The 24,521-nt window shown below is 37.7% G+C and overlaps 1 protein-coding gene across 6 annotated transcripts in view; it reads left to right on the top strand.

Annotated features, from left to right (window-relative positions):
- DGKH (diacylglycerol kinase eta) overlaps positions 1 to 18,472 on the top strand; it is a 162,785-nt gene extending 144,313 nt beyond the window's left edge. For 4 of the 6 annotated variants that reach the window (XM_032099824.1, XM_032099826.1, XM_032099828.1 and 1 more), the window contains 4 exons: positions 95 to 214; positions 615 to 723; positions 2,109 to 2,239; positions 8,032 to 18,472. In XM_032099824.1, coding sequence (XP_031955715.1) covers positions 95 to 214; positions 615 to 723; positions 2,109 to 2,239; positions 8,032 to 8,121 — 450 coding nt within the window. In that variant the 3' untranslated portion in view covers positions 8,122 to 18,472. The remainder of the gene's footprint in view (positions 1 to 94; positions 215 to 614; positions 724 to 2,108; positions 2,240 to 8,031) is intronic. The other 2 variants (XM_032099825.1, XM_032099829.1) reach the window with 1 other exon arrangement.
- Positions 18,473 to 24,521: the final 6,049 nt, after the last annotated feature.

Raw genomic sequence — 24,521 nt, 5'->3', positions numbered from 1 at the left:
AGTTATTTGTGTGTGTGGTAACAAGATATCTAGATTTAAATGTTAAATCTCAATGAAACTAAAAGTCGTATTTTTCTGGCCTGTTTATGAACAGCAGTTAGAAGCTCCCCATGAAGAACTGTTGTCTGATGCTTTGCACAGTGTGGAAATAGAGTTGAGAAAACTTGCTGAGATTCCTTGGCTTTATTATGTTTTTCAACCAAATGATGATGAGGTAAGTTTGATTAATACATCCTGATTTTTAATGAACTTAGTTTTCTTTTGATAGGGAAAGGTAAGTTACAGCCTTTCATGATCTGGTGAGGAGCTTTCAGTAGTGATGCTGGATCATTTCTGTCTGCTGTGAACAAACTTCTAAGCTTAGGGCTTTTTTTTGGTGTTTTGTTCCCTTTTGTGAATGTAAAGGTTTTGACTGCTAAATGAATAAATGAAACGTATATTTAATTTATATTTAATAATTCAAACATGTATAGAGTTAAATCCTGACATTATTCTTTACAGAAGTAAATTTGGGTCTTGCTTTTTGAGATTAACTATGAATTAACATCACAAGCATATTATTTAACTGTTGTTTTCTCTTAATTAAAGGTAACTATGCCTCTTTTGTCATGCAGGATCCCCCTCTGGATTACGCTAAAAGAAACAACAGAAGTACAGTGTTTCGTATAGTGCCAAAGTTTAAAAAAGAAAAAGTTCAGAAACATAAGACCAGCCCTCAGCCTGGTATGTGTTTTGAATTTGCAAGAAAAGTAATAATATTTGCAGAAAATGTGATTTTATGCAATTTTTTGGTAAGGCGTGACATGACTTACCTAAGACTAAAGTCAAAGTGAAAAGCAGCTGAGCTAACTGGCATCTTCATTAGGATAAATATTTCTTTCAGTGCATTTAGAAAGCATTCAATAGGACCCCAATACTTCCAAGTGAACCAAAGAACTACTGTGAAAATACTTTGAAGTTTTATCATGCAACAGGATCTGTGTCTTTGCTGGTGGTTACATTCAATTTACTCATAGGCATACAAGCCATGGGTAAACACATTGTTTCCCTGTGAAGCTCCAATTCAGGTTTTTCAGGTTAGTTTTAGGTGTGAAATAGTTTTTATCACACTGGTTTAATTAACCAGTTATTCTTAAATTTTGGGTGGGTTATATGCTCAATAAATGAGACAGCTCAAACAAAAAATCATGATAGTCAATACTGATTTTTTAATTAGAAGTTGAACAAACTCCACTCTCCTCTCTTCCCGTTTTTATTTGTGAACTTTCTTCCTTAAGATTATGTCCAGGAGGTTATCAGTGATTAGATGGTCTTAAAACTGTTTCTACATCTTTATTTTTCAAATGAATGGTTGATCACAATCTGCAAAATCTTGCAGTTGTTGATCAGATGTAAGTTTCAGATAAGATGTCAGATTTCTCTTCATTTTAAAGTGAAGCGATCAGCATTGAATGAAGTTGCAAAATTATAGCAATAAGTAGCATAACTATTTTTTTAATATGTGTGGTCTTAATAGGACTAATGTGGGCAACTAACCTTAGAGAACAATGTTTTACAGAGAGCTTCTTAATGGCCTGTGTAACACAGTAGCTTAAAGAGTACTTTTTGTCTTAAGAATACTAGAATCTGTTAATTGAAACTGGACTTGCTTGCTGCCATTGCTATATTTGAGGTATGGTTGCTATTTTAATTTTATAAGGGTAATTAGTTTTTGAAGGCTTCTCCTCTCCTTGGATGACTACTAATAAATTAATGGCATAAAGCTGAACAACATTAGACTTTGCGTCACTGATCCTAAGCTGGTTTAATGTGAATTTATTGGGACATGAGGTTTTAAAGGCTTTACTGAAGAAACAGGAGTAAAGCTGAAAGCATGGCTGCAAAGCAAAGAACCCCAACTTTGTTTAGATACTTTCTCATGTTAACTGCTAACCTGTAACCTGCATGTAAAAAGGAAATTGTCAGTTTTTGTGGAAAAGACACCTCTAACCTTTCCCTTTGCTAGCACGGCAATTCTACTCTGTTTTCCACTCTCTTTGGCCTAACCTTTGCTTGTGATGCATTTGAGCATGTAGAAATTAAGGGGGTTTTGCTCTTAACTTTGGTAGTTCAAAAATGGGGCACAGATGAAGTTGCTGCTTGGCTGGATCTGCTCAGTTTGGGAGAGTACAAAGAAATCTTCATCAGCCATGACATCCGAGGCTCTGAGCTTTTACATCTGGAAAGGCGAGATCTTAAGGTATTTCCTTTGTGCTACTTTTCTGCTATTGACCATTTTCTTTGAAACAACAACAACAAACTTTTCTTCTTTCCTTGCACTTGTCATTGCTTGTAGCTTGGCTTACACTGTGCAAATATGCAATAAACTAATATGCGCTGTCCTTGGGCCTGACTTTCTGAAGTGCTGACTTGAACTCACAACCAAGAATATCTGTGTTATCCAAAATTTCCTTCTTTTTTTTTTTTTTTTTTTTCCCACTTTATGTAGAATGATAGTGTTGCAGTTTATGTCAGAAGGCATAGGAGAAGCACATTTGATATCTTACTGGCATCTGTGTAATATAATGTTTTCTTCAAGAGTTCACTGTTTCCTTTAAACATGATCAGTATGGATCAGTTGATGGTGGTCATAATAATTTTGAATCTATCTCTTGCAAGGGCTGATCTACTCCACATGATTTATTGTGTATATATTGGATATGGTGGATATGAGAGAGAGAAGAAGCTTAATAAATTGCAGCATTGGGCTTACATGGTGTTGGTGTTTGTGTGTCAAAATAGGTTTTCTCATCCCTGGCCGACCTCTGATTTTGGCTGCATAAATTCTTAAAAAAGAGTATTTTATTTTGACTCCAAAATTGTAAAACTTTTCTCCGCTGAGGTCAGATAGATAAGTTTTGCAGGGAGAAATGTTATCCAGCAGTTTCAGGCTGTTATTTAAGCTTGCTGGTCCTTTTCAGGAATGACTTAAGTGCATCCATTATATGTAATAGCAGCTATATCCTTGGGGATTCATTACATTACTTTTTCCAGGAACTAGGTAGTAATGAGTTCTTGGTAATGTGTTTTGCAACTGCTTTCAGCACATAAGAGAGGAAATAGGATATTGTATAAATTGCAAACATTTACATTTAGAGTGCAAGTCATTGCTCTAGCCACAGTGCAGTAGTCTCCAGGTAGAGACAATATTTTCATACAAATGTGTTATTTTATGTAAAGTTTTTTTATACAGTGTGAAATCCTGGTGTTATAAGGTAGTGCTTGCATTGTGTGACTGTTGCAGTAAAAAGCTATTTCTGAAAACAGCTGTGTTTGAGATAATCTGTTTGGCTGGTGTGTATTATTTTACTCTTTGGTATTAGATTGCCTAAGCTTCTTTCCATGGAAGTTGAATTCCTTTCTTTCAGAGTAGTTCTGGACAGAGAGGGACAGCTTCAGGACAGCCCCACCCTGAAAAAATTTAGAAATAGAAAAATGTCCAAGCAATCCACCACAGTGTTCCAGTGATGGATGTTGCAAGTCCCTGTTCTGAATGGGTGCTGCACAATCTTAAAATTCAACTGAGAAACTCAGCATCACACAATGCATAGGTTTGGTAAGATGTTAAGAAAATTTTAAAAGTCCAACTCGTTGGAATAAATGATGGATGGGTAAGATCAGTGTTGAACTAGACATGGCTTCTGGCCATGCCTTATTTCTTATAGGTACCAATTTGACTGCATGCCCAGAGGACTGGCACTTAAACCAGGTAAATATCTGCAGCAGGATAATTATCAACTCGTTATCCCTGTTGCTAAGGCTCATGCTGGTTCAGTGTAAATAAAACCCCATCACAAAGGTCTATACCATGAAATATCTGAAGGCTTGTCTTAGAGGGCCTACAGAGAGCCTGCTGTCTCCTCTACCTAGTGCTGCCTGGAGACACGTAGGACGAGGAGTTGCTCTACACAGGTTGCCAAGGGCATGTCCTGAGCTAACCAAAATCTTGCTCCAGAATCACCCCATGTGCTTGTTAGCAGATGCTGAGAGCTTCCAAATCAGTGCTGTTTGTAAGCTAGGCCAGGCTTTTGGCCGGGCATGGCTTGCACTCTGTGTAAGAGCACTGAAGTTAAATAGCAGAGTTTAGCACTCATCCTGCTGATTGTGTGCAGGTCTCTGCAAGGAGCCCATCAAAGATGGCTCAGGCAGCCTGCAGTTTGCTGCCAGCAACCTGAATTGGTGCCAAGATGTTGTACTCAGGAAATGAGCAACACGTCACGAGCTGCCCTGTGAATCTTTCCTCCCTTTGGCTATCGAGATGTGCAGATGAGCCTTCAGTGCTCTTGCAAGCTATAATCTGTCTACAGCCTCTCCTCCACTGCCAGGCCCGTGCTTCCTGACAAGCTAAATGGGGTCACCATTGATTCATGAGCTCCTAACTCATGTGCAATAGATTTACCTCTATTACCTTTCATGTCTGCAGAAGGAAACGTTGCTGCCTATTTTAATTGAATCCTCTGGGCCCACCTTTCTTTCTGTGGTCAAAAGTAGAGATAAAAAGCAGTATGGAAAAGGATTTGATGAAACACTTTTCCTTTTGCACACATTGCTGGAACAGATTGATATGCTGACAGAAGAATCGGGCGCCTCTAATTAAATTTCTGCATAGCTTGTGAATCCCATTCTCAGGGAGCTCTGTGTGGCAACTGGCTAATGAAGAACCAGAATGCCTCTTTCCACTCAGTCCTTGCAGTAATGCCCTTTCTCCAGCCTCCTATGCCTGATTTCATTTAAGGGGATCTTAGAAATTTACACCCATATGATTTTCCTTTGCTTGAAGAATGGCTGGGCAGTGAATTGTGAATTATTCTGTAGAAACTGTAGAAAGAAGGCTTGGTGTGACTTTTTTTTTAACTTTATTCAACAAGCAAACTTGTTGAAAACTAGACTGATTTTTCTGAAATAAATACTGGCATTCTTAGCATTGATAACCATGTTCCTATGAATGCAACTTAGTCAGAACTGCAACACATTTTGTAGAACGAGGGGATGATGTCGCCTTAAAACTCCATAGCAATGTTGGTTTCCTTGGAGAAAGGGTTTCCATGCCACAGATCAACTTGATAAGCAATGCCAGTCAAGCTAAAATCTGTGCTGAGGACTGTGACACTTCATCCTGTGTTTTGAAGTAGCATGTTTTGAAAAGTTTCTTTCATGGAAAAGGTTTGTAAGACTTGTTAGACTTCAGACATACTAGATGGCTTTTTACACTGGGGATGTAAGTAAGGTAGATTTCTCATTTAGAAGATGTTATTGTTAAGGAGTGTTTATGTAACTTGTTTACTAGTGGTGGTACATTTGGCCAAAAAATGGCCAGGAAATGGCACAGTGGTTAGGAAGAGCAGGAGAGGTGATGCTGTAGTTCTAAGGCCATAGCTGGGAAAAAAGAAAGGCTGTTTTTTTCCTCAGACTCTGGACAGAGTCTCTTCTTCAAAACTGTATTTTAGTCAAATTGAGTTTTTTTAAATTAGATATCAAATAGATATGAACAGATTATGTAGAGGATGATGAAACCCATGCATACACAAAAATGCAGAGACATTTGAGGATCTTGTTCTTTGAATGATGGATGATTCGCTGATGTAGCAGATCCCTTTAGTCTGAGATGAGAGAATTTCAGCAAACTTCTGTGCATGAGCAGTAAACTGAGAATACTAGATAGCATCTACTATCAGAATAGTATAAATTCTGGTTTCCACCAAACAAAAACTATTATAAAAGCATAAAATTTCAGCGTTTCTGGTTGGGGATTTTTCCCCCTGGAAGTGTAGCAGAAAGTGGTCCCCCAAATTTTTTGATGAGGCTCTGAGACTTGCTGTTCTGATATGAGTTACAGCAACTTCACCTGGAACAGAAATAAACCCCAAATCTCTTGCCTCTGAATCAAAGGTGTTGTGAAATGCTTTACAAAGGTTGGTGGGAAAAGTGGCTGAGTTTTATGGGAATTTCATTAAATGTTTCTTTCCTCTGATTTTGAAGTCTGGCAGCATCTCACTATGTTGCTTATCCAACAGAAGTTCTACTCATGAAAAAATATTTTTTCTGAAGTATTTGTAAGTTCTTTAAATTGTCTGGTTTATTGTGGTTTGGAAAGTGTCCTTATGGGTTTTCCCTTATGTAGAATTTCTTCCACATAGCAACTAGACTATTTCATTAGTTTCAGTAGTCATGTGTGGTTTTGATTTACTTGAAAATTAAGTTTAACATAAAAAGAACAGTATTACAGAAATGTAAAATTATAAATATTACTGTCATTTTAGGATGAATTTGACTACTACCTACATTAACTCTCTTAACTTAAAACTTAGTACTACATTTGTTTATAAGAGAGATGACTATTAGAGAAAATAAAATATAAATTGGATGTGACGTGGAAAATCAGGAGTTTTTTTCAGGCAGGTTTATGAACAACACTTGATTTGGGAGCTCTTATGGACAAATCTTGAACTTCTTAATGCTGACACCTTTGTGCCAAAGTTCTGTGAAGGATGACGATCTATTTATAGTGCTGATAGTTTTCAACTGAAGAAACAACCAAGTATTTTTTCTCTCTAACATAACCAGAATTCAGTCTTGACTCTCTGAAAATTAAACCATCTGTTTAATCTTGGCTGTGCTACCTTTATAACAAAATAATTAATTCATGCCCATTTTACCACCCCTTTCTTTCAAAATTAAATACATGCTAACATTTTATAATAATATGGAATACAGATTTTCTGAGGTCTCTGTAGAAATGTAGATACAGTCTGCGTAGAGTACATACAGAGTAATATATATGGTTTCATTTTCCACTCTGTATGAGAAAATTTTTTTCAAGCTGCCTAATTATACTCCTTTCTTTTTGATGTCTTTGTAATGGAAAAATCTTCCTATTAAAATGAAATGATTTCTATTTCAGGAAAATAGTGAAACTTTTCTAAGTTTTTTTTTTAGTTATTTAGCCACAATCTATTTATATAAGGATTTTTGTACAAATGAGTAGTGTTTGACTCTGCTGATTGCTCAACACATGCATTTTAAAGACTTTTTCATAGCTGGGTTTTACAGATAAGGGAAGCAGATTTCCACCAAACTGAAGTGAAAATTCGTTAGTGTGGTGGGGGATCACTAGCACAGCTGGGCATCCCATTGTGCTTCTCTGATCATTGGACCAGTCAAAATTGAAAAAGGATGCTGCTAAAGCTATTACTAATACTGGAAGAAGTTTGCTACGAAAAATTCTTGTCTGTTGTTGCATATAGACATGGGTCTGGAAACCAATAATGGAAACATTTCAGCTGATGTGAATGATGTAGTGGTGGCTACAAGGAGATTTACTCTTGTGCTTTTTATATTTTCCTTTGGGATATGACGATCATGTTTCTGAGAATTTTTCTTCCAGCTCTCTAATCAGGACATCCATGCTAGGAGATGTAACCCTTTTGGAATGAAAAACAAATGCTTACTCTTTCTATTGCTCTCTAAAGGGAAGTTGTCCTACATGCCTGTAGCCATTACATCCACTTTCCCTTGAGAAACTGGGGATATGTGTGTTTGTTGATTAAAGCAGACATCATAGGGCCTCAGATCAAGTGACATTGCTGGACAGAAGTTATAATCCATCACATCCTACCAAGCATTTGATTGCTGTGTTAGAGAGGAGGCGGAGATTGTTCTCTTTATTTTGCCAGAAATTGTGAAAGGTGTTTGTATGTAGAAGTTAAGCCAGAGATGTTTTTGATATATATTGAATTGCCCCGGGTTGTCACTGTTGCAGGTAAGTAATTTTTTGTCTGCCAGGCAGAGAGGGATTCATTGTATGCTCTGAGCAGTCTTTTTGTAAAGCAACTCTTGCTAACACTTCCTGGTTAGTGTTGATTGCAGTGAGCACATTTCTAGACATCTGTTGCATGGATAGATCATAATCAGTGGGTTTTCTTTTCCCCTTTTTTAAAGTAAACTTCCTTCTTTTTCTCTTTTTTTCTTTTTCTATTTTTAAATTTTCTGCAGGACCTGGGGATAACGAAAGTGGGTCATATGAAGCGAATTCTCCAGGGAATTAAAGAGCTCAGCAAGAACACCCCTTTGTCTGAAGTGTAATTATGCTGGTGCTTTCCTTAAAGAGAGAAGAGAAGTTTGCTGGAGAAGCAAAGCTGTTGCAGGCACTTGGCTGTCGTTGTAGTTTACTCTATGGAAGAATAAGCACTGGTGTTTGTACAGGCTAGCATCTCTGAATTCTTGTGTGGTGAAGAACTTGCAGAAAGAGTACGAAAGGATTTGTGCCAAAAAAAAAAAGGAAAAGGTGATACATTCTGCAAAGACATTTTCTTGGTGTGTGAATTGGCCAGTTTGGATAAGCCCAGTTTGGTAAATTGATTGGTTGATGGTGAACTGCACTGACTGGAAAATATAATCAAGAAATGATTGCTTTGCTTACATGCAGCTCAGTATGCCTCTCTCTATGCTGCAGCAAGATGCCACTGTACAGCATGAGGTCATCTGGTTATCCTTCCGAGGCGTAGCTCTGTAAAACCTCCTGTGCAGGAGACCAGGATGTTTGGAAAGTTCAACACGTGAGCCTGGCAGTGCCGCAGGTATCCAGCACTCACTGGCCATGCTAAAAGAGGGGAGAGATACCTTGTGATACCATGAATGCAAACTATAATGCATGGTGTGCCTGCCTGAATTGTCTGTTGTTCTGTTGCATGACACATCTGATACTCTAAACACTTGAACAACTTTTTTATTGGTTTGAATGAGATTTAATTTATTGCTACTTGAGTGTCTTTTTTTTTTTTTTTTTTTCTTTTCAGTTTCAGGCACTTTTCTATTCTTCAGTGTTGTGTTATGCCTAAAATGTGTTCTACGACAAAGGGTGTGTGGGTGTGGAAACTTAGCATTTGTGCCATATTCAGCAGATTATATATGATTGAAACACTGTACAGTAAGATTTTTAAATATATCATGTACAGAAAGTTTATCAGGTAACTAACTTATAAGAATTTTTGAAAGACTGGTACCTCACAAAAATATCAATTGGCTTCCTGCATGGAAAATGATAAAGAATCTTCTCATGGTGCATTTTAATGTAGTTATTCAGTTATCTTAAACATCTGTAGCATATTTGAACTTTTAGACACTAATGGTTTTATTTATTCTATTGTTCAAAAGCAGGTTTAAAGATTAATGAAATTTTCTTAAAGGAAGATTTAATTTTATTTATCATACATAAGAAGATATTTAAAATGTAGCAGCTGATTTGATTTTTGTGGGGTAAACTTCTATTTGTTGCTAATTAACTATTAATTTAAAAATGCATCTGTGTGCATTTCTTTAAAAAGGTATCAATTTGTTTCTTGACAGCACTCCTACATCAGTAGACCGTAGAAATTAAAAAACCCCAGGCTCTATGGTTTTACACTAGGCATGCTAAGATGAATCACATGCAAGATAGTAATCCATGAGTGTAAACAGTTTAAAACAATTAAAACTCTCTTTGTTTAGAAATTGCTCTAGACCAGAGTTTGTAAGGTTATTTAAAATTTACTTAAATGAAACAGGTTCATAATTTAATTTCCTGGTTAGCTTTCCACAAAAGTATTAATCTAGTTGGAAAATAATTTTTAGATATCGACAAAAAAAGTCCTACTTAAGTGTTTGAGATGAGATGATGTTGCACCCCCTGCCAGAAAACTTGCACAGAATTGCTGTCTCCTTGCTGCTCCTAGCAATGTATCATTGCAGCACAAGGAACACTTGACTTTTACTTAATCAAGTAGCTTTGATGTTTCTTGCACGTTAAAGAGATCTTAACATCTATTTCTGTTTTCCTCATGGGCAGCAGAGTAAGGTTTCATTTGATTTTTACCAAAACTTATTTCCTCATACAAAGGGGCCAATGTCAAGTACAGCATCCTGGTTTTGCCCTCCATTTCTCATGCGTGTGACAGGAGCTGTTCCATGGCAAGTAGATGGGACTCATACCTTGGAAAGTAAAATCTATTCTCTTCATTGTTTTATTGGAGAAAAAAAAAATCAAAAGAAGCAAAACAGGTTTAATTTATATCTTATTGTAGTTCTTTGTGTTCTTGCTGCTGTAGGTTCAACAGGCACCACTCTGGGAGTTCTGTGGTTTTCTGGTTAAAAAAAACAAGTAAAAGGCTATTTGCTCTTATGTTTTCCATAAAAAACAAACAAAAATGCCTTTGCCAAATGATATGATTTTCATGCTGATGTATAAAAAGCATATGCAAAAATTGGAAAGTTAGGCAAACAATGGAAAGTTTGTTGGTTTTGGTTTTATTTTAATGTACTTGATATTCACCCCTTTAATGACTTTCAGGTGACATCTGCCAAGTCTTTGTAAATTTTATTTCCTTTTCTCTTTGGTTCTCCATAAGCTACACTGTATTTTAACATGTGGCAGCATTCTAGCATATTGATATTACAGTAGAAAACACATTTAATCTTCTGGTCTATTCAAGGATATAATACATACAACTTTCTTTGCTTTCCTGATTGTGGGATACAATTTCTTTACAACTTTCAGCCTTGCTGTATGCAATGCATTAAGATGGGCTATGGAACAGGATCTCTTCAAGTCACTGTAGATGTCTGTGCTGGGTATATTAAAAAATGGGAGCTGCTTTTAGGCAGGGAAAATGGGCAAATGTTTGTAGCACGACTTTCTCATGGCACTCCTCAAATTACCTCAGTATAGGACAACTGATCAATGATCATTTTTCTAAATGACCACCAAAGAATTCAACTTTGATTGTCCTAAGCATTTTTTTTAAATGCATGAGTAGAAAAAAGCAAAACTGTAAGCATCATTTATGCTGTATTTATTAGAAGCCCAGGAAAGCAAATTTTATGCAACTCTATGCCTTAGAAGAGTGGTGGCTATGAAGTGCAAATGCGTCTGCCAGGGAGGCTCAAAATATTTTACAGAGGTTCTCTGTGGAGGTCATGGGTAGTAACTGTGTTTAAGAGATTTGGCTTTTCTGAAGGCTTTTGAACACAGTGTTACTCTCTCATGATTATTCTAAGTATTGAGTTTTTTTCCTTACTGATGTAAAAGTCCCAGCTCCTAGAACTAAGTACATAAATAGCTACATTTTTTAATGAACTGTATTCTCCCTAATTTAATCCTGCTGTTAAAAAGTGCTTCAAAGCACACATCCCAATATTTCAACAAAACCAGTGTAAACACATCCCTAACAGCAGTTAGTTTTTTAGAAAACAAGATCCTGTGGAGCCTGATTCAGCATGCTAGATTTATCAAGACAATCTCTATACAAGTTTACTGGATGAATTTTTTTTGCCCGAGTCGAATACACATGATTTCTGTGTTCAGTATACATCAAAGTCTGAAAGGAATGCAGAGTAATCTGCATTTTTTTGTAGTGGCTCCTATTCATACAGATGAAAAGCCCTACACCTCAGAGAAAGGAACATGAGAAGTGCATGTTTTAAAATGGCAGCAGGTTGCTAAATGTATGTTTCTGTTTTGTCATTTTCAAATAGGATTTTCTCAGTTCCCTGTATTTGATTGCTGTAGCAACCTCTGATTTAGGTCATACAAGTTTTGCCTTTATAAAGCCTCATGCCTTCTTCTTAGAAACGGAATGAAATCAAGCAAACTCAAGGTTGTAGGTAGGTGTTGGAGATGTTTTGCAATACTTCAAAGAAAAGAAGGTTCAAAAATCAATTTTTTTTTTACATGATGGCAAGTGCAAGTTTTCTTTGATACATTTTTATGTATCTCCCCTTAACCACTATTCTTTCCTCCTGAATGTCTCTTTCTTTCAAAGAAAAATACTTTGAACTTGGAAGAGCAGTAAAGTGTAAAGCATATGATCAAAAAACCCTCCCACACTATTTCATTCCAGTATTTCTTATTTTGGGACTGGAATTAGCATGCTTGTTCCTGTAAATAATAAATAGAAATCATCTTTCTCTCTCTATCCCTGCCCAAAGAAATTAATACTGCAATATTGCATAACTGTAATTCAAAGGAGAGGTATTGATTTTTTTCTTAATAAACATCCATTTTATATCTTCCTATGCTTTTTGTAGAGAAATAGATAACCTGCCAATTTTACTTTTTAACTGAACTCACTCATGCTAATTTAATGAAAATGTCATAAAGCCTTGATAATGAGCATGGCTTACTTCAAGGGTAAAATTATCAGTGTTTTTCAATGCATCTGGTCTTCATTTTGGGAAGACTGGCAGGAGACCTTTTTCACATGTCATGGAAAATTAATATATAAAACAAATATGAGAGGATGTTCCATAGTCCTACTTTAAAAACAGTTATAATAATGGACATGTAAGACAAAACCCCCACGGTGATTCCATTTTGCTTGATGCTTCCTGTTTATGATTGCATTAGTAGTGTTTACAGCTGTCTCTGCAGTGCTCTCTCTGTGCCCCTAAATATTAAGTTCTTGCCTATGAGTTCAACTGTTCTGGTAATTAATAATTAGCAGTGTAAAAAGTTTTTGTGAAAGGTAAAGTCACAAGGAATTTATATGGTTGAGGATAACTGAGCTGGAGCAATTTATTTACAACCAGGAAATCATCTTGTCACTCGTATGAGCAAGTGAGAGAGACACACAGAAAATAAGATTAAATAAGTCATTCTAAATTTATTTTTTCACCCCAATAACTTAAGTACCTCTCAACTGCAGCATCCTGTATACATTTATAACACAGGCTGTCCCATATTTTTGATTCTATTTTCATGGATTGTACATTTTGTGGTATGATTTTCATATCATCAAGGGTTGATGCTGCTTATTCTAACTACAAAGATTTAATGTTTGCAAGAACTGTACCTGACTGTCTTAAGTAAAGGAACAAGTTTTTGATGACTTGAGGAAACTGAGGAGTTTGGACAGGACTTAAAATATCTCTGCTTCCTCTTCAGAGATGAATGGTAGCATCAGCGGGATTGATAAAGCATCATTTGGTAATTATCAGTATAAAATCTTTACTGGTTGTATAAATTCCTGTATTTATATCTAGAGTATAGTGTGGAATGGATATTTTTTACAAAAAGAAAAAAGTTTTCTAGTTGTTTTCTACTACTGTAGCATTAGGTTTCATAGCTCTTTTAAGTGTTAGGTTATGTACTTGAAATGTTTGTTTCTGCCATACAGAAGTCCAGTCTGTTTCTCAGAAATTATAATCCATTTAGAAGCCATCTGGAGACCTTGAGAAGACTCTTCCTGTAGCCAGTTGCTTGTATTAGTGGGGCAGAAGAAGCTGGTTTAACATTTATGTTTAACACCAGTCATGGCTTTATTAATGTTTTTACATCGCTTCCCTGCTTCTGGCAAGATGAGACCCTTGCATGTCTCTCCATGGTTTCCACTCAGAAGAGCTGGACAGGCAGGCTGGGAAAAAGTTGTAGGATACTTCAGGAGAGCAAGATAGACCAAGGCTTCAGGCTCCAAAGCCTAATATAGCCATGGTGGACTAAAATCCTTTAAAGTTATAGTTTTGCAATCCCTGCTGGAAGCTCTATCTAACAATTAACACTAGCTACTGGAATGCCCTTGGAAAGAGAAGTATTTTGGCAAACTCTACCAGCTGTGTAAGACATTGAAAATACTGAACATCATGGTAGCTATTAGTAGGACAAATATCCAAGTGACCAATGAATATTTTATTCTATGGAACAAATACTTTGGAAAAATACAGTTTGTAGGATTATTCAAAGACTAGTGTGAGGATTGAAAAGCTCCTGAATACAAAAGCAATGTGGTGCAAAGTTTAAAGTCATTTGCTACTATCTTTTTCCAAATTCATTGGAAACAACTATTTTAGGGAGCTGTGTTTGATCCAGGTATAGCTATACAAGAGCATGTGAACTGGAAGGTGGAAACAGGAAGAAATGAATTAAAAGTAAAATTGGATAGTTTGTTTTCGTTATGGAAACTGTGTGAAAAGCCAAAAAGAAAATCTCCCCAGTGCCCCAAATCCCTTCTATGACTTTTTAAAGTGAATTAGTATTTTAAGTCCTAATTTTATTAAACTAAAGCATTAATTGGATAAAAGATATTTTAGTTTCATTAATAACCTGAAAGTGCTATTAACTGGGAAAGAGTTAGAGACATAATTATGTTTTTCTCCTGGTGTTAGTTGAAGTAAACTCTGTTTGGGACTAATACTCTTTGCAGTCACAGTCAATTATTTTGTGAATGGGGAGGTTGAGGAAAGCCATTCGAAGCTGCTTGGTCTTGCTTTTCAGGGAGGGGTAGAGCACGTGTGCTGAAAAGTAGGGCCTGGAAGCTCTTAATGAGAATTTTAAGGATACAAGATTTTCTAGTTGGACAGTTTAGGAAGATTTACAATGAGCACACAGGCATGCAGATACTCACTTTGAAGGTTCCTGGTAGCACTGTCCTCTCACAAGATGCCATGGCTATACATTGAATCAGGCATTTGGACTGTGTGCTTAGCCAGATTCCAGAAGATTTTCTACAGGCATCTGTCACTTGTGGTGTCTGTACTTTCTGCCTTGGTTTTATGTCTCCTTAAATCCTTCACCTTGAAAAATGCAGTTGTTCATATACGACAAAAATTACCAATTTTCCAACTCAAGGAGCACAGCTTGTGAACCTGTCCTGAAATAATCTGTTTCATTAGCCAGCTTTTTACATCACAGCCTTTGAATCCTAAAAGATCTGAAACTATGGCACCTTCGTAGAGCTGCCAGTTAACTTAGGAATTAATATGCTTGTATGTTGACAGGATCATCAAAGGGCAAGGTGGTATGCACAGTGGCAGATGAGACATGCAATAGATGGGATTTGTGCATAAAGTGTACAAGCTGTTGAGGTGCTCCTGAAAGGTGAAGAGGGCCTGATCTCTGCACCTCCCCTCTGGCCTTTCCTCGTTGCTGTCATTGCCCACAAATAATTTAATGTCATCTGATATTAGCAGCTTCTTGTCTTAATTCATGGTGACAGCAAACCTATCAGTCACTACTAATGAAACTTCTCACTGTCACGTCTGTCTGTCTAGAGCAGGTATCTTCAAGTGTTGAGCACTGTGGAATTGCATTAATGTATTTTTAGTGATGTTCTGGCATTTAAGAAAGGTAAGTTTCATCTAAAGGTATTTCAAAGGTTCAGAGAGGATGCCAGCCCAGCATGGGTGGTTTCTGTCATTAGCCAGGCTTGTAACTTACGCTGGTATTCCAGTCAAGTACAACTGTTAGGTAATTCTGTAGTAGCATCCCCTTACCTGCATGCGTGGATGCATGAAGTACACATGGAAGCCTTGCAGAGATGTGACACTGTCTAGTTCTCTGCATAATTCATATTTGTGTCTAAATAGCAGTTTGTAGCAAAGAGCTGAAACACATGATTTCCACTCAATCCAAGCCTATATTCAATTGAAAATGAAAACATCTAACATGGTTTGTCCGGGTCTAGGTAAAAACTGGTGTGTATTCAGTAGTTTCTCCCCTTCTTCCTGCTCATTCCACAAGGAAGTTCATCATCTTTGCAATCATATAGATCTGTTGGGACTCAGGCATATGCTATGCTTTAAACAGAACTTTAGGCCCCTCGGAGATTGTTCTTGTATTTCAGTTTTAGCATTTACATGTAAGCCTACAGATGATTTGGGTGAAGAGAAATTGCTCCTCACATAAAAGTGATCCTCAGATTGATCATGGGTAGACTTTTAAATGCCATACTTATGAATGTTGTTCTCTTGCCAGTATTTGTGTGGATGTGTGTAGATATGTAATATCTAGTTAGTAGTGTGTATGTGAAAGCACACCTGTACATAGAGATGTATATACATACCCTGGTTTTGCCCAATATAACAATGCCAACTTGTGTGTAGAGCCAAAAAAACCTTAAAACTATACAGTGCTTGAGATGCTGCATTGTTTTTATTATAGTATTTTTTATATCAGATGAATTGCAGGATGTTTACAGATGCTTATTAATATTTAACTTATACAATGGGGAGGCAGGATGTTTATGATTGTTGTCAGCTAAAGAATTGTATATGATTCTGGGTGAAATTTTGGCTTTTTTTAAATCCTTGGCAAAACTCCCATTGATCGCACTGGGGCCAAGATTAAACCCCTCTGAATCTATTGTTTACTGGCTATTTTCCTACTGTGATATTTTTTTTTAAATGATTGAAATGTATTTATTTTTTCCCAATGTGAAATCTGCAGTTTCTATTTGGATTTTTCTACGGAACCTGCAAACTACAACACAGGTGGGAATATAAGCCTCAGAGAATGTATAGAATTTTTCATTGATCTGGTCCTTGAATATGTCTAAGAAAATACCTTCTAAAATAACTTTTGTAAGATTTAATACAGAATCATCTAAAAAGAGATCACCTTTCATGCCTCTCTCCACAAAGAGGGAATGCAATGTGGCAGGTGAATGTGAAGAAGTATTCATTGATAAATAAAAAGTAGTCCTGTCTGTTTTCTATACCTACTGATCTCATGCAGCTCACCTGTCTCTGCAGATCTGGTATGAGACACTTGAAGTACCTTATCCAAAAGTACCTTATTGGGAAAAAAAAGTTACATAGTAAGTATGTGGCTTTAAGCTTCTTATCAAGACGTGGAGGTATCTTCAGAGCCAGTGTGTTGAATAATTTTTAATATTCCATGGATGAATTAAAATGATGAAAATGTTAAGTGGTAAGGCAAGCTGGACAACTGCTTGACATTAGAGAAATCGCTTGTCTAGAGGCAGAAGGATCAGTTCTTTAATAGCACAATGGAAGAAAAATACCGTAACACAGCGCTTCCTAAATGCCTTTCCAGGGTATCTTTTAATTGTGTATGCTTGAAGTGTATTCTTCCTGTAAAAAAACCCATATGGCTGTGAAACAGCTAAACAGATGCATCCTAATTTCTTCATCTAAGGCTAAAATATCATTTTCAAACAAGAACTGTCGTGCACTTTCAAATACATGTGTTGGGAACAGGTAAGTTTATATTCGTCATAGATAGCTGTCCCAGGGATAGTCGGACTTGTAAAATGAGGTAGTTATGTTAGGGTTATCAAAAGCTGAAGAAATAGCAAAGCAGACACAGTCCTTCATTAGGCTCTTTCTGAAGATGTCTGTGCAAATGCCCACCACTTCCTGGAATCTTTTCCTAGAATTTTGTTTAAGAAAGGATCATATTCAGATTCCTACTCTTCCCCTTCCTAATAAGACAGGAAGTATGCACCTTGGTTGAACTTTCTAGGAGTTTGCTGGCTGTAGAAACAGACCTCAAAAGAATAAAAATTCGAGGCAGTCAGTAGGCTTGTGAAGGATACACAGGGCTCTGTCTGGGCTCGTTAGACTGCTAATGTGGATCTGATCACAGATTACTGGGGGAAAAGCTCCTGTGGTGCTCCTGCTGCACTTGGTGGCAAGGCTCCATGGTTGCTAGTGGGAGCAGATGGGTGCCCAAGCAAGCAGACACCTTTCCTTTGCATGTTGATTGTCTTTCCGCAATTCTGATCAGGACTGGAGTTCAGGACACACCTTTATTTGTCTGCAAAGCTTGTGATAGCTGAGGAAATGAGGAGGAAGTGGCTGAAGGTCTGCATTCTGCCTTTGGTTTCCTTCCAATGGAGCTGGTGTAAGACTGGGGGCAGTTTAGTTAACCTTTGAGTGCCTCACTTTCTCCACCCATGCGAATAGGGATGCTCACCCCCTCTGTACAGCTCCCTTGAGTCCTGTAGGAGAGCAGTGTTATATAAACAGCTGAGCTTTACCCACACTATTATATGTAATAGAAATAAATGACTTCTGTCCATAACACTGCAAGAATTGCTTTTCCTAGTTCCAGTTCCCTTTGATGACCTACATCCTGACTACATCCTGGGTAGTCAGTTTTGAAGCTTAGCAATTGCTCTAATACTTAGAATTACACACACAGCAGGCTCTGTTGCTGCAGAAAAGAGTAAAACTTTAAACTGCCTGACAAAACTTGCCAATGAAGTATATCTAACAGAGCAGGGGTGTAACTTTTGGCTTTATTTACTTGTAATAATGGTAAGGAACAGTGAATTTTGTTTGTTTACATACTGTTTACAATGGCACAGTTTTATTTTTAATATATAAAAACAATTGAGGTATTTATTGCATATACTATTTTAAAGATGTTTTATGTGTTTTCACCTTTGGAATATATTGTTACATTTCCTTGTACAGATAATTTGGGTGGCTTTGTTAATATAGTTAGTAATTTTTATGACTACTAAGTGACCAGTTTTCCGTGCCTTTTTATTGTTGGATGCATGATTACATATTTATTATTGTATGGAAGTCACTGAGATGTGTATTTTTGTATTCTGCTGGAAGCAATGGTTGATTTTATTGTACATGATAAGAGATGCCTTCCATAACAGGCACTCGTATGAGATCTTCCTTCTCAAATAAACAGAATGCATTCAATGTATATAAGTCCTTGAATTTATTTTGTGTCTAGAAATCAGTGGAAATGCTTGAACATCATGACACTGAATTTTAGATGTTACCCATACAAAATGTGGGCTGCTACCAATGTCATCAAATCTAAACCAGAATTCCCCATCAAAATCAATACAATCTCAAGTCTTTGGCACAGTGCAAGACTTTGGAATTTAAAAGAAAACTCTGTGTGTTAAAACTACATAAAATTTGGATGGATGACTATGGAGCGTTATTTCTACTCAGTCTGCCAGGGACTGCCTGAAAATTGTTTTAAATTAGAGGCTTTGAACACAGCTTTTTCACATCCTCTAAATGGCTATGTGCAAACCCAGATGTAAGTAGGTCACTGTGCATGTAGATGTTTACATTTGTAGGGATCTTCCGCTGGATCTTGCTGCCACACAGCGTATTAAGTGCGAAAACAGATTTGCATTTGCATCCATGGTAACAGCAGTCATTAAACCAGAACATTCAGTAGCACCTGTTTTTCTACAGGTAAGTGGCAGTAAAGCAAGCACATTTTTCCTCAGCAGTATGGACTGTGCCTTGCTAGCACAAACCCTGATAAACACTCACGGGGGTTGATCCAGAGGGCCGTTCTGCAGGCAAGCATCAGCTGCCGTGTTGTAGGTCAGTGAGCTACTAAGCTGTTCTTAGCACAAGATGTGATGTGAAAGTAACCACAATCAGTGGCATATACAGAAGGAAAATTATAGTGTACAGGAACCTAAGTCAGTTCATGAAGGCTGTAATCTTGTGATCGATGAAGTTGTCTCGTGGTTGGGATTCCATTGTCCTGAATGACCATATGCTGGAGAGGCAAATTTATGGATAACCAGAAAGCTTAAAGGTCAGTGCTGGGGGGTTTAATGCACCATGAATTCCAGGTGCTTACAGTTCTCTTAGGATTGAAGCCTGTACTTTAACTTAAGGTGTGTTTTGGGAGTCTTTAAACCAAAATGGTTGGTTTCAATAATCAAAGCAGTGGTATAAATGAGAGACTGCAGTAGGAGAAAGAACTCATGGAGTAAAGTAGGGGACACCACTAGGAATGGCACTCTGCAGTACATGAGGAGACTGGGTGTGATGGTGCTTGGACACCAGGAACTGTCCAGAATTTCTTCTAGTAGTTAGACTGAACAATAAGGTAGGCTTCCCACAGTTCATCTTGACCATAAATTAGATTTCTGGGAATAAGAAGTCAAAGAATGTGAAAAAAAGTAGTTGGATTATAAACCTTAACCTGGGAGATGCACTGAGGGAACTTTTTAATAATTTTAAGAAAAGTTTGGTAAATGAGTGAACTGTTCACACCACATGTTAATACTTGTGGCCTATAATCAATCCGTTCATGTCAGTGGCACCAAATAGCTGATTAAGAGGTCTGAAATTGTGCTTTTAACTCCTATAACTAAATTAATAAAAATCTGAAGAAAAGAAGGTGGTAGACAGGCAAGCATTGAAATTGGACATGCTGGAGCAAATCTAACAGAGCTATTGCCCAGAGTTATTTTATCAAAAAGGGCTGTCTAAACCAGCCCTTGTCTAATACAAAATCTAAATGTCTTGTCTAAAACAAAATCTAGTAGCAAATTATTTCAAAAGGTTTAGTGGGGATGGTGTGATCAACTACAAGGGCAAAAGTGAAACAGGTGCAGTATTAACATCCCATGTTAATACTAAACTATTGGAACAGGGAGCATAGTAAAAAGTGATAAACAAAAATTATTTTTAAATTATGCCATTCAGGCCACTAAAAGTTTGTGTTTAGATTAAAATCTGCCCATTCTGGAGGCAGATATAGAAGTATGGCATTAAACTGAATTGGCTGTGTATTTAACTAGTTGTTTGCCCCGTTTCCTTCGGAGTTATTGCAGACTGCTTCCTAATTACATAAATGCAGTTCTGATTATATTTATAACTATACTTTTTGAAAATAAAATATGTCAGTGGAGCCATGGCCTTGATCGTCCACAGCCATCTAATGGTAGGAAGATGTCATGGATTGAATCTGTCTTGAAAGCATGACAAAACACAAGGCAGGTGCAATAGCTTCTGTCCTGGCCAAATGCACACAGATGAGTGAAAGCAGCAGCTGGCCCATGCCCTCCTGCTTCAGATGGGAACTGAGGGGATCTACACGGAAGTGCATCTTTCTTTTTATAGAGGGAGAGATGAGACATGTCACGATGATGAAATGGGACATCCTGGGATGTGGCAGATGCCTCACTGAGGCACCAGGATTTTTTACTCTAGCTTTAGTTTGCATTTCCTTTCCCGGACAGCAGTGCACAGCTGTGCCTCCACTTGCCCCTCTGAACTCATTCCTCCCCTCTGCCCTTTTGCTGTTATTTGCATCTCCCATGGCTCAAAGGCTTCAGCCCTTCTCAGGTACCTACCATAATTTCCCAATTACACTCTGCCAAGTGCAATTTCCTTTCTTCAATTTCATTAAAAAAAAAATCCATCTGCTGCCTAGCGACATTAATGTAACTGCAGATATGAGTTCTCCTGGCAGTCAGGCTATCCTCTGAGTAGAGCAGTTCATTAATTAGAATCAGATATGTAATACCTCTGAATCCCTAATGCATGTCCCTGGTAATAATAATAATAATAATAATCTGCTAATGGTGTAATGATTCAACTGACAGGGTGTTTTCCCTCCCTCAGAGGGAACAGTGCTTTGCTCAGACTTCCTGGGCACAGCGTTTCCAACCTGCTGTTGAAGCCATCAGTACTCTGAAGGTCAAGTCACACAGGAGCCTGCAAGTGGTGTAAGAGTATGTACTTGTGATTTATGCTTGATGACTTATTTTCCAACTAACTTGCAAAAAAACATTAATCCAGTCAATCAGAAATTTTAGGGGGCTATTTTCAGGTGAATAAAAAGGAAAAAAGCTCAGGAAGTTGAAGATGCCATGGAGCTGTTCCCAAACATGGGTTTTTTGGAGTAAGGGGAAGTTGTTTTCGTATGGATTGTAGGTTCAGAGGTCACTTCAGAGTACCTGCACTGAAAGCTCAGTGTTAATGGTTTCAGGCTATCCTTTCTCCTACACCAGCTTCTATAAACTCTGGGAGGAGCAGGTGGATTCTGGGGCCAATTCCTCATCCAAGGCAGAGCAACAGTTCAGAGGAGAGTGCCATACCTGGAGTGTGTGGGCAAACCCTTCCTGAAATTAAAACCCACACACTTGAATAAAACAGAAAGTTACAAAGTGAGTTTTTTTTTTTTAAGCACTGACTTTCTGTGAAGACGACCCTTATGTGATTCTGCTCTGGCATTCCGTCTCTCACTTCCTCTCTTCTGGGCCTTCACTTTCCACACCAGCATGTTTTGAGCATCTTCTTTCAGGTACTCCACAGGCTGTAAACCCAAGGAAATGTAGGTACAGGGGCGACACTCCAGATAAGAGGAGGGAAAGCACCAAACAGCATTGACTGCCTTGTAGAATCCAGTTGAAGTACAAAATTATTTTTCCAGATGCCAGTTGAAGTCACATCTTTCTTTTGTTATCTTACTTATCAGAAGAAAATAATTGAATGAGTTTATATATGAATAAAAATCAAATATGTTCCTTAGAGAATTTACAAAGAAAGGCTACACAGGGAGAGATGGAGGAGACAACAGCTGTGCAAGCTCTGCTCTATCACAACATCAAGAAATAACCAGCATAAATTTTACAGTTGCAGTGTGAAACCTTCACAGAGTTATCTTAGGGAGGTATATATTGCTTTTCAAATCAAATGTCCTCAGAATTAAAATTTTCAATATAATTTTATCTCCCTGTGACCACTGGGCCATAAAAACAATTACACTCTCATTCCCAGAATCTTAAGCCTATTTAAATTATTGATAGGAGTATTAATTAAATCTTTCAAACATTGTGGAAAGAGTAGTCAGGGCAAATGATCTTAAACTGTTGAAAACTACAATAACAATTAGTTATGTCAGGACAATCAATCATCATTTATTCCTCAGTCAACAAGAACCATTGTTAATGGCTGATTAAGCTCAATTAAGGTTTGATGGAAGCATTAGTTTTTAAATAGAAGTTAAATTATTGTATCATTTGCTAGCAGGATCAACAATACATCATGGCTTATCTTTTCAATATAAATCCCCTCTCAAAACATATTTATTTTGAAAACAAGATTCAATGTCCTGTGTTTTCTTAGATGGCTGGGCAATCTGGGTTTTTATTAAAGAGTTTTTCCCTTGCTGGATTAATTGGAGAAAAATTTGGAACCTAAACCCTTGTGGTTCTTTTACATCTGTTTAGCTACTACCCAGTTTAAATGCTTCTGATATCCAGACTAATCCCGGGAGGAGTGGAAAGAAATAATACTTTTCCTTAATTTAGAGAGGACTCCTATCCTCTGTAGACCTACTTGCTTTGTAATTTTGGGAATCTGACCATCAGGTTGCCTTTGGGTTCATAGAGGGGTTTTGCCTCAAGGAATCACAGTGCTGAAAAGATGTTACATGACATTTTACCAACCCATTAATATTCCGATTCTGGCTTCCAGGTTCACTTGTTGGTGCCATCAGTTTCCCACCTCCCAAACTAAACAGAGAAAAATGAGAATTTTAGGGTGCATGCCATGTTAAAATTCTGTTGCACCTTAGTTTTGGACACTGAGTGACTCTGGTGTGTAAGGCATCAGCGATCCTAAGATGTGTGTAATGATGCTGTTGAAATTTCTTCTTAAATCACTTACTATTTCACCAAAGCTTTGTTTGCTTCCAATATGATCTAATTTTTTCTTTTGTTTATTTAGTGGTTCAAAGCCTGTATAGTAAATCAAAGTTTTTCTTTTGCATTGACTCTTTTTACTGGCCCAGAATAGAAGTTATTCTCTTTTAGAGATACACAAATTACAACTGTTAGGAAGACTTTCCCAGAAGATATTCAATACCACAGCTGAAATGCAGTTTCTCTGTCTGAATCCCACACTTTGCAGGGCAGCTGCATCTCTTACCTTCCATTTTCCTTTGGCCTCTGTTTCTTTGAGGGCACCCAATGCCAGCACTGGTGGTGTCTCTTCCTTTTGACAGAGGATTAGCATTTTACAGAGCCAATGAAGTTTTAGCATGACTAGTATGATGTATAAAAAACATGTACAGCTTGTGCAAATTGTACTTTTCATCTTCTCTTTCACACAGAAACAGATGGGATTGCCCATTTCCTTTAAAAGCAGGCCACCTAGTGCTTGCAGAGCTTCAGCACAGAGAGAAGACCACTGCCAACACTTGGTTTGCTCCCTCCCTCATTTGAACTCCCTTCAAACCATGGAGCTGCTCACCCACTTTTCAAAACACACTGTGCCACCATGCAACTTAAATGAACAGAAACTTTAGCTTGTTGATTTCACAGGCCTGTTCCCTGTCTGGCTCTGTGCTACTTGCTTTGCTTCAGCACTGGGTTTTGTCAGACCCCTCTGTCAACCAACATTAACGACCTAATATGGCCAAGAGGCATCAAGGAACGTGGCAGCGTGGTTGGGATCAGCTGGATTAATGAACTAAGCCAAGGGTAGAAGGATCTAGCACCAGGACTCGCCCAATGAGGAGGCAGTACTGAGAGAAAAGAGGAAAGACAAAAAGGAAAGAGAGGACAATATTCCCCTTTCACCACCACCAGCAAGCTGGCAGAAATCACATCTCAGGTTCACCAGAGAAAAAGAGAATTAAGGTAGAAACACTGACAGGTTCTCATCCTCCAGACTGATACCAGGGCACTATAAGAGGAAAAAAATATGCCCCAGTCCTTTACACAGGCTATTAAAAAATGATGAGCCAGTAGTATCCATACTGGAATGTGACATCTCTAAAGACAGCAGAAAAGAACAGCCTGGAATGATGTTACTAATTCTGTAGCTGTATGCCTAGACATGTAACCAGTGTCCCAGGAAGATACTTGATCCCAGCATTTTGCTGGAGCTTCCTTTCCTCCTCCTAGTGAGACAAGAAGACCCAGACACCTGCTGTTACTATTGGTCCTGTGGCACTTCTCATAGAATGTCTAAATTCTGGT

This window comes from Corvus moneduloides, chromosome 2 (genome assembly GCF_009650955.1).
Source record: "Corvus moneduloides isolate bCorMon1 chromosome 2, bCorMon1.pri, whole genome shotgun sequence".
Lineage (NCBI taxonomy): Eukaryota > Metazoa > Chordata > Aves > Passeriformes > Corvidae > Corvus > Corvus moneduloides.
This window is presented reverse-complemented; position numbering and strand designations above follow the sequence as displayed.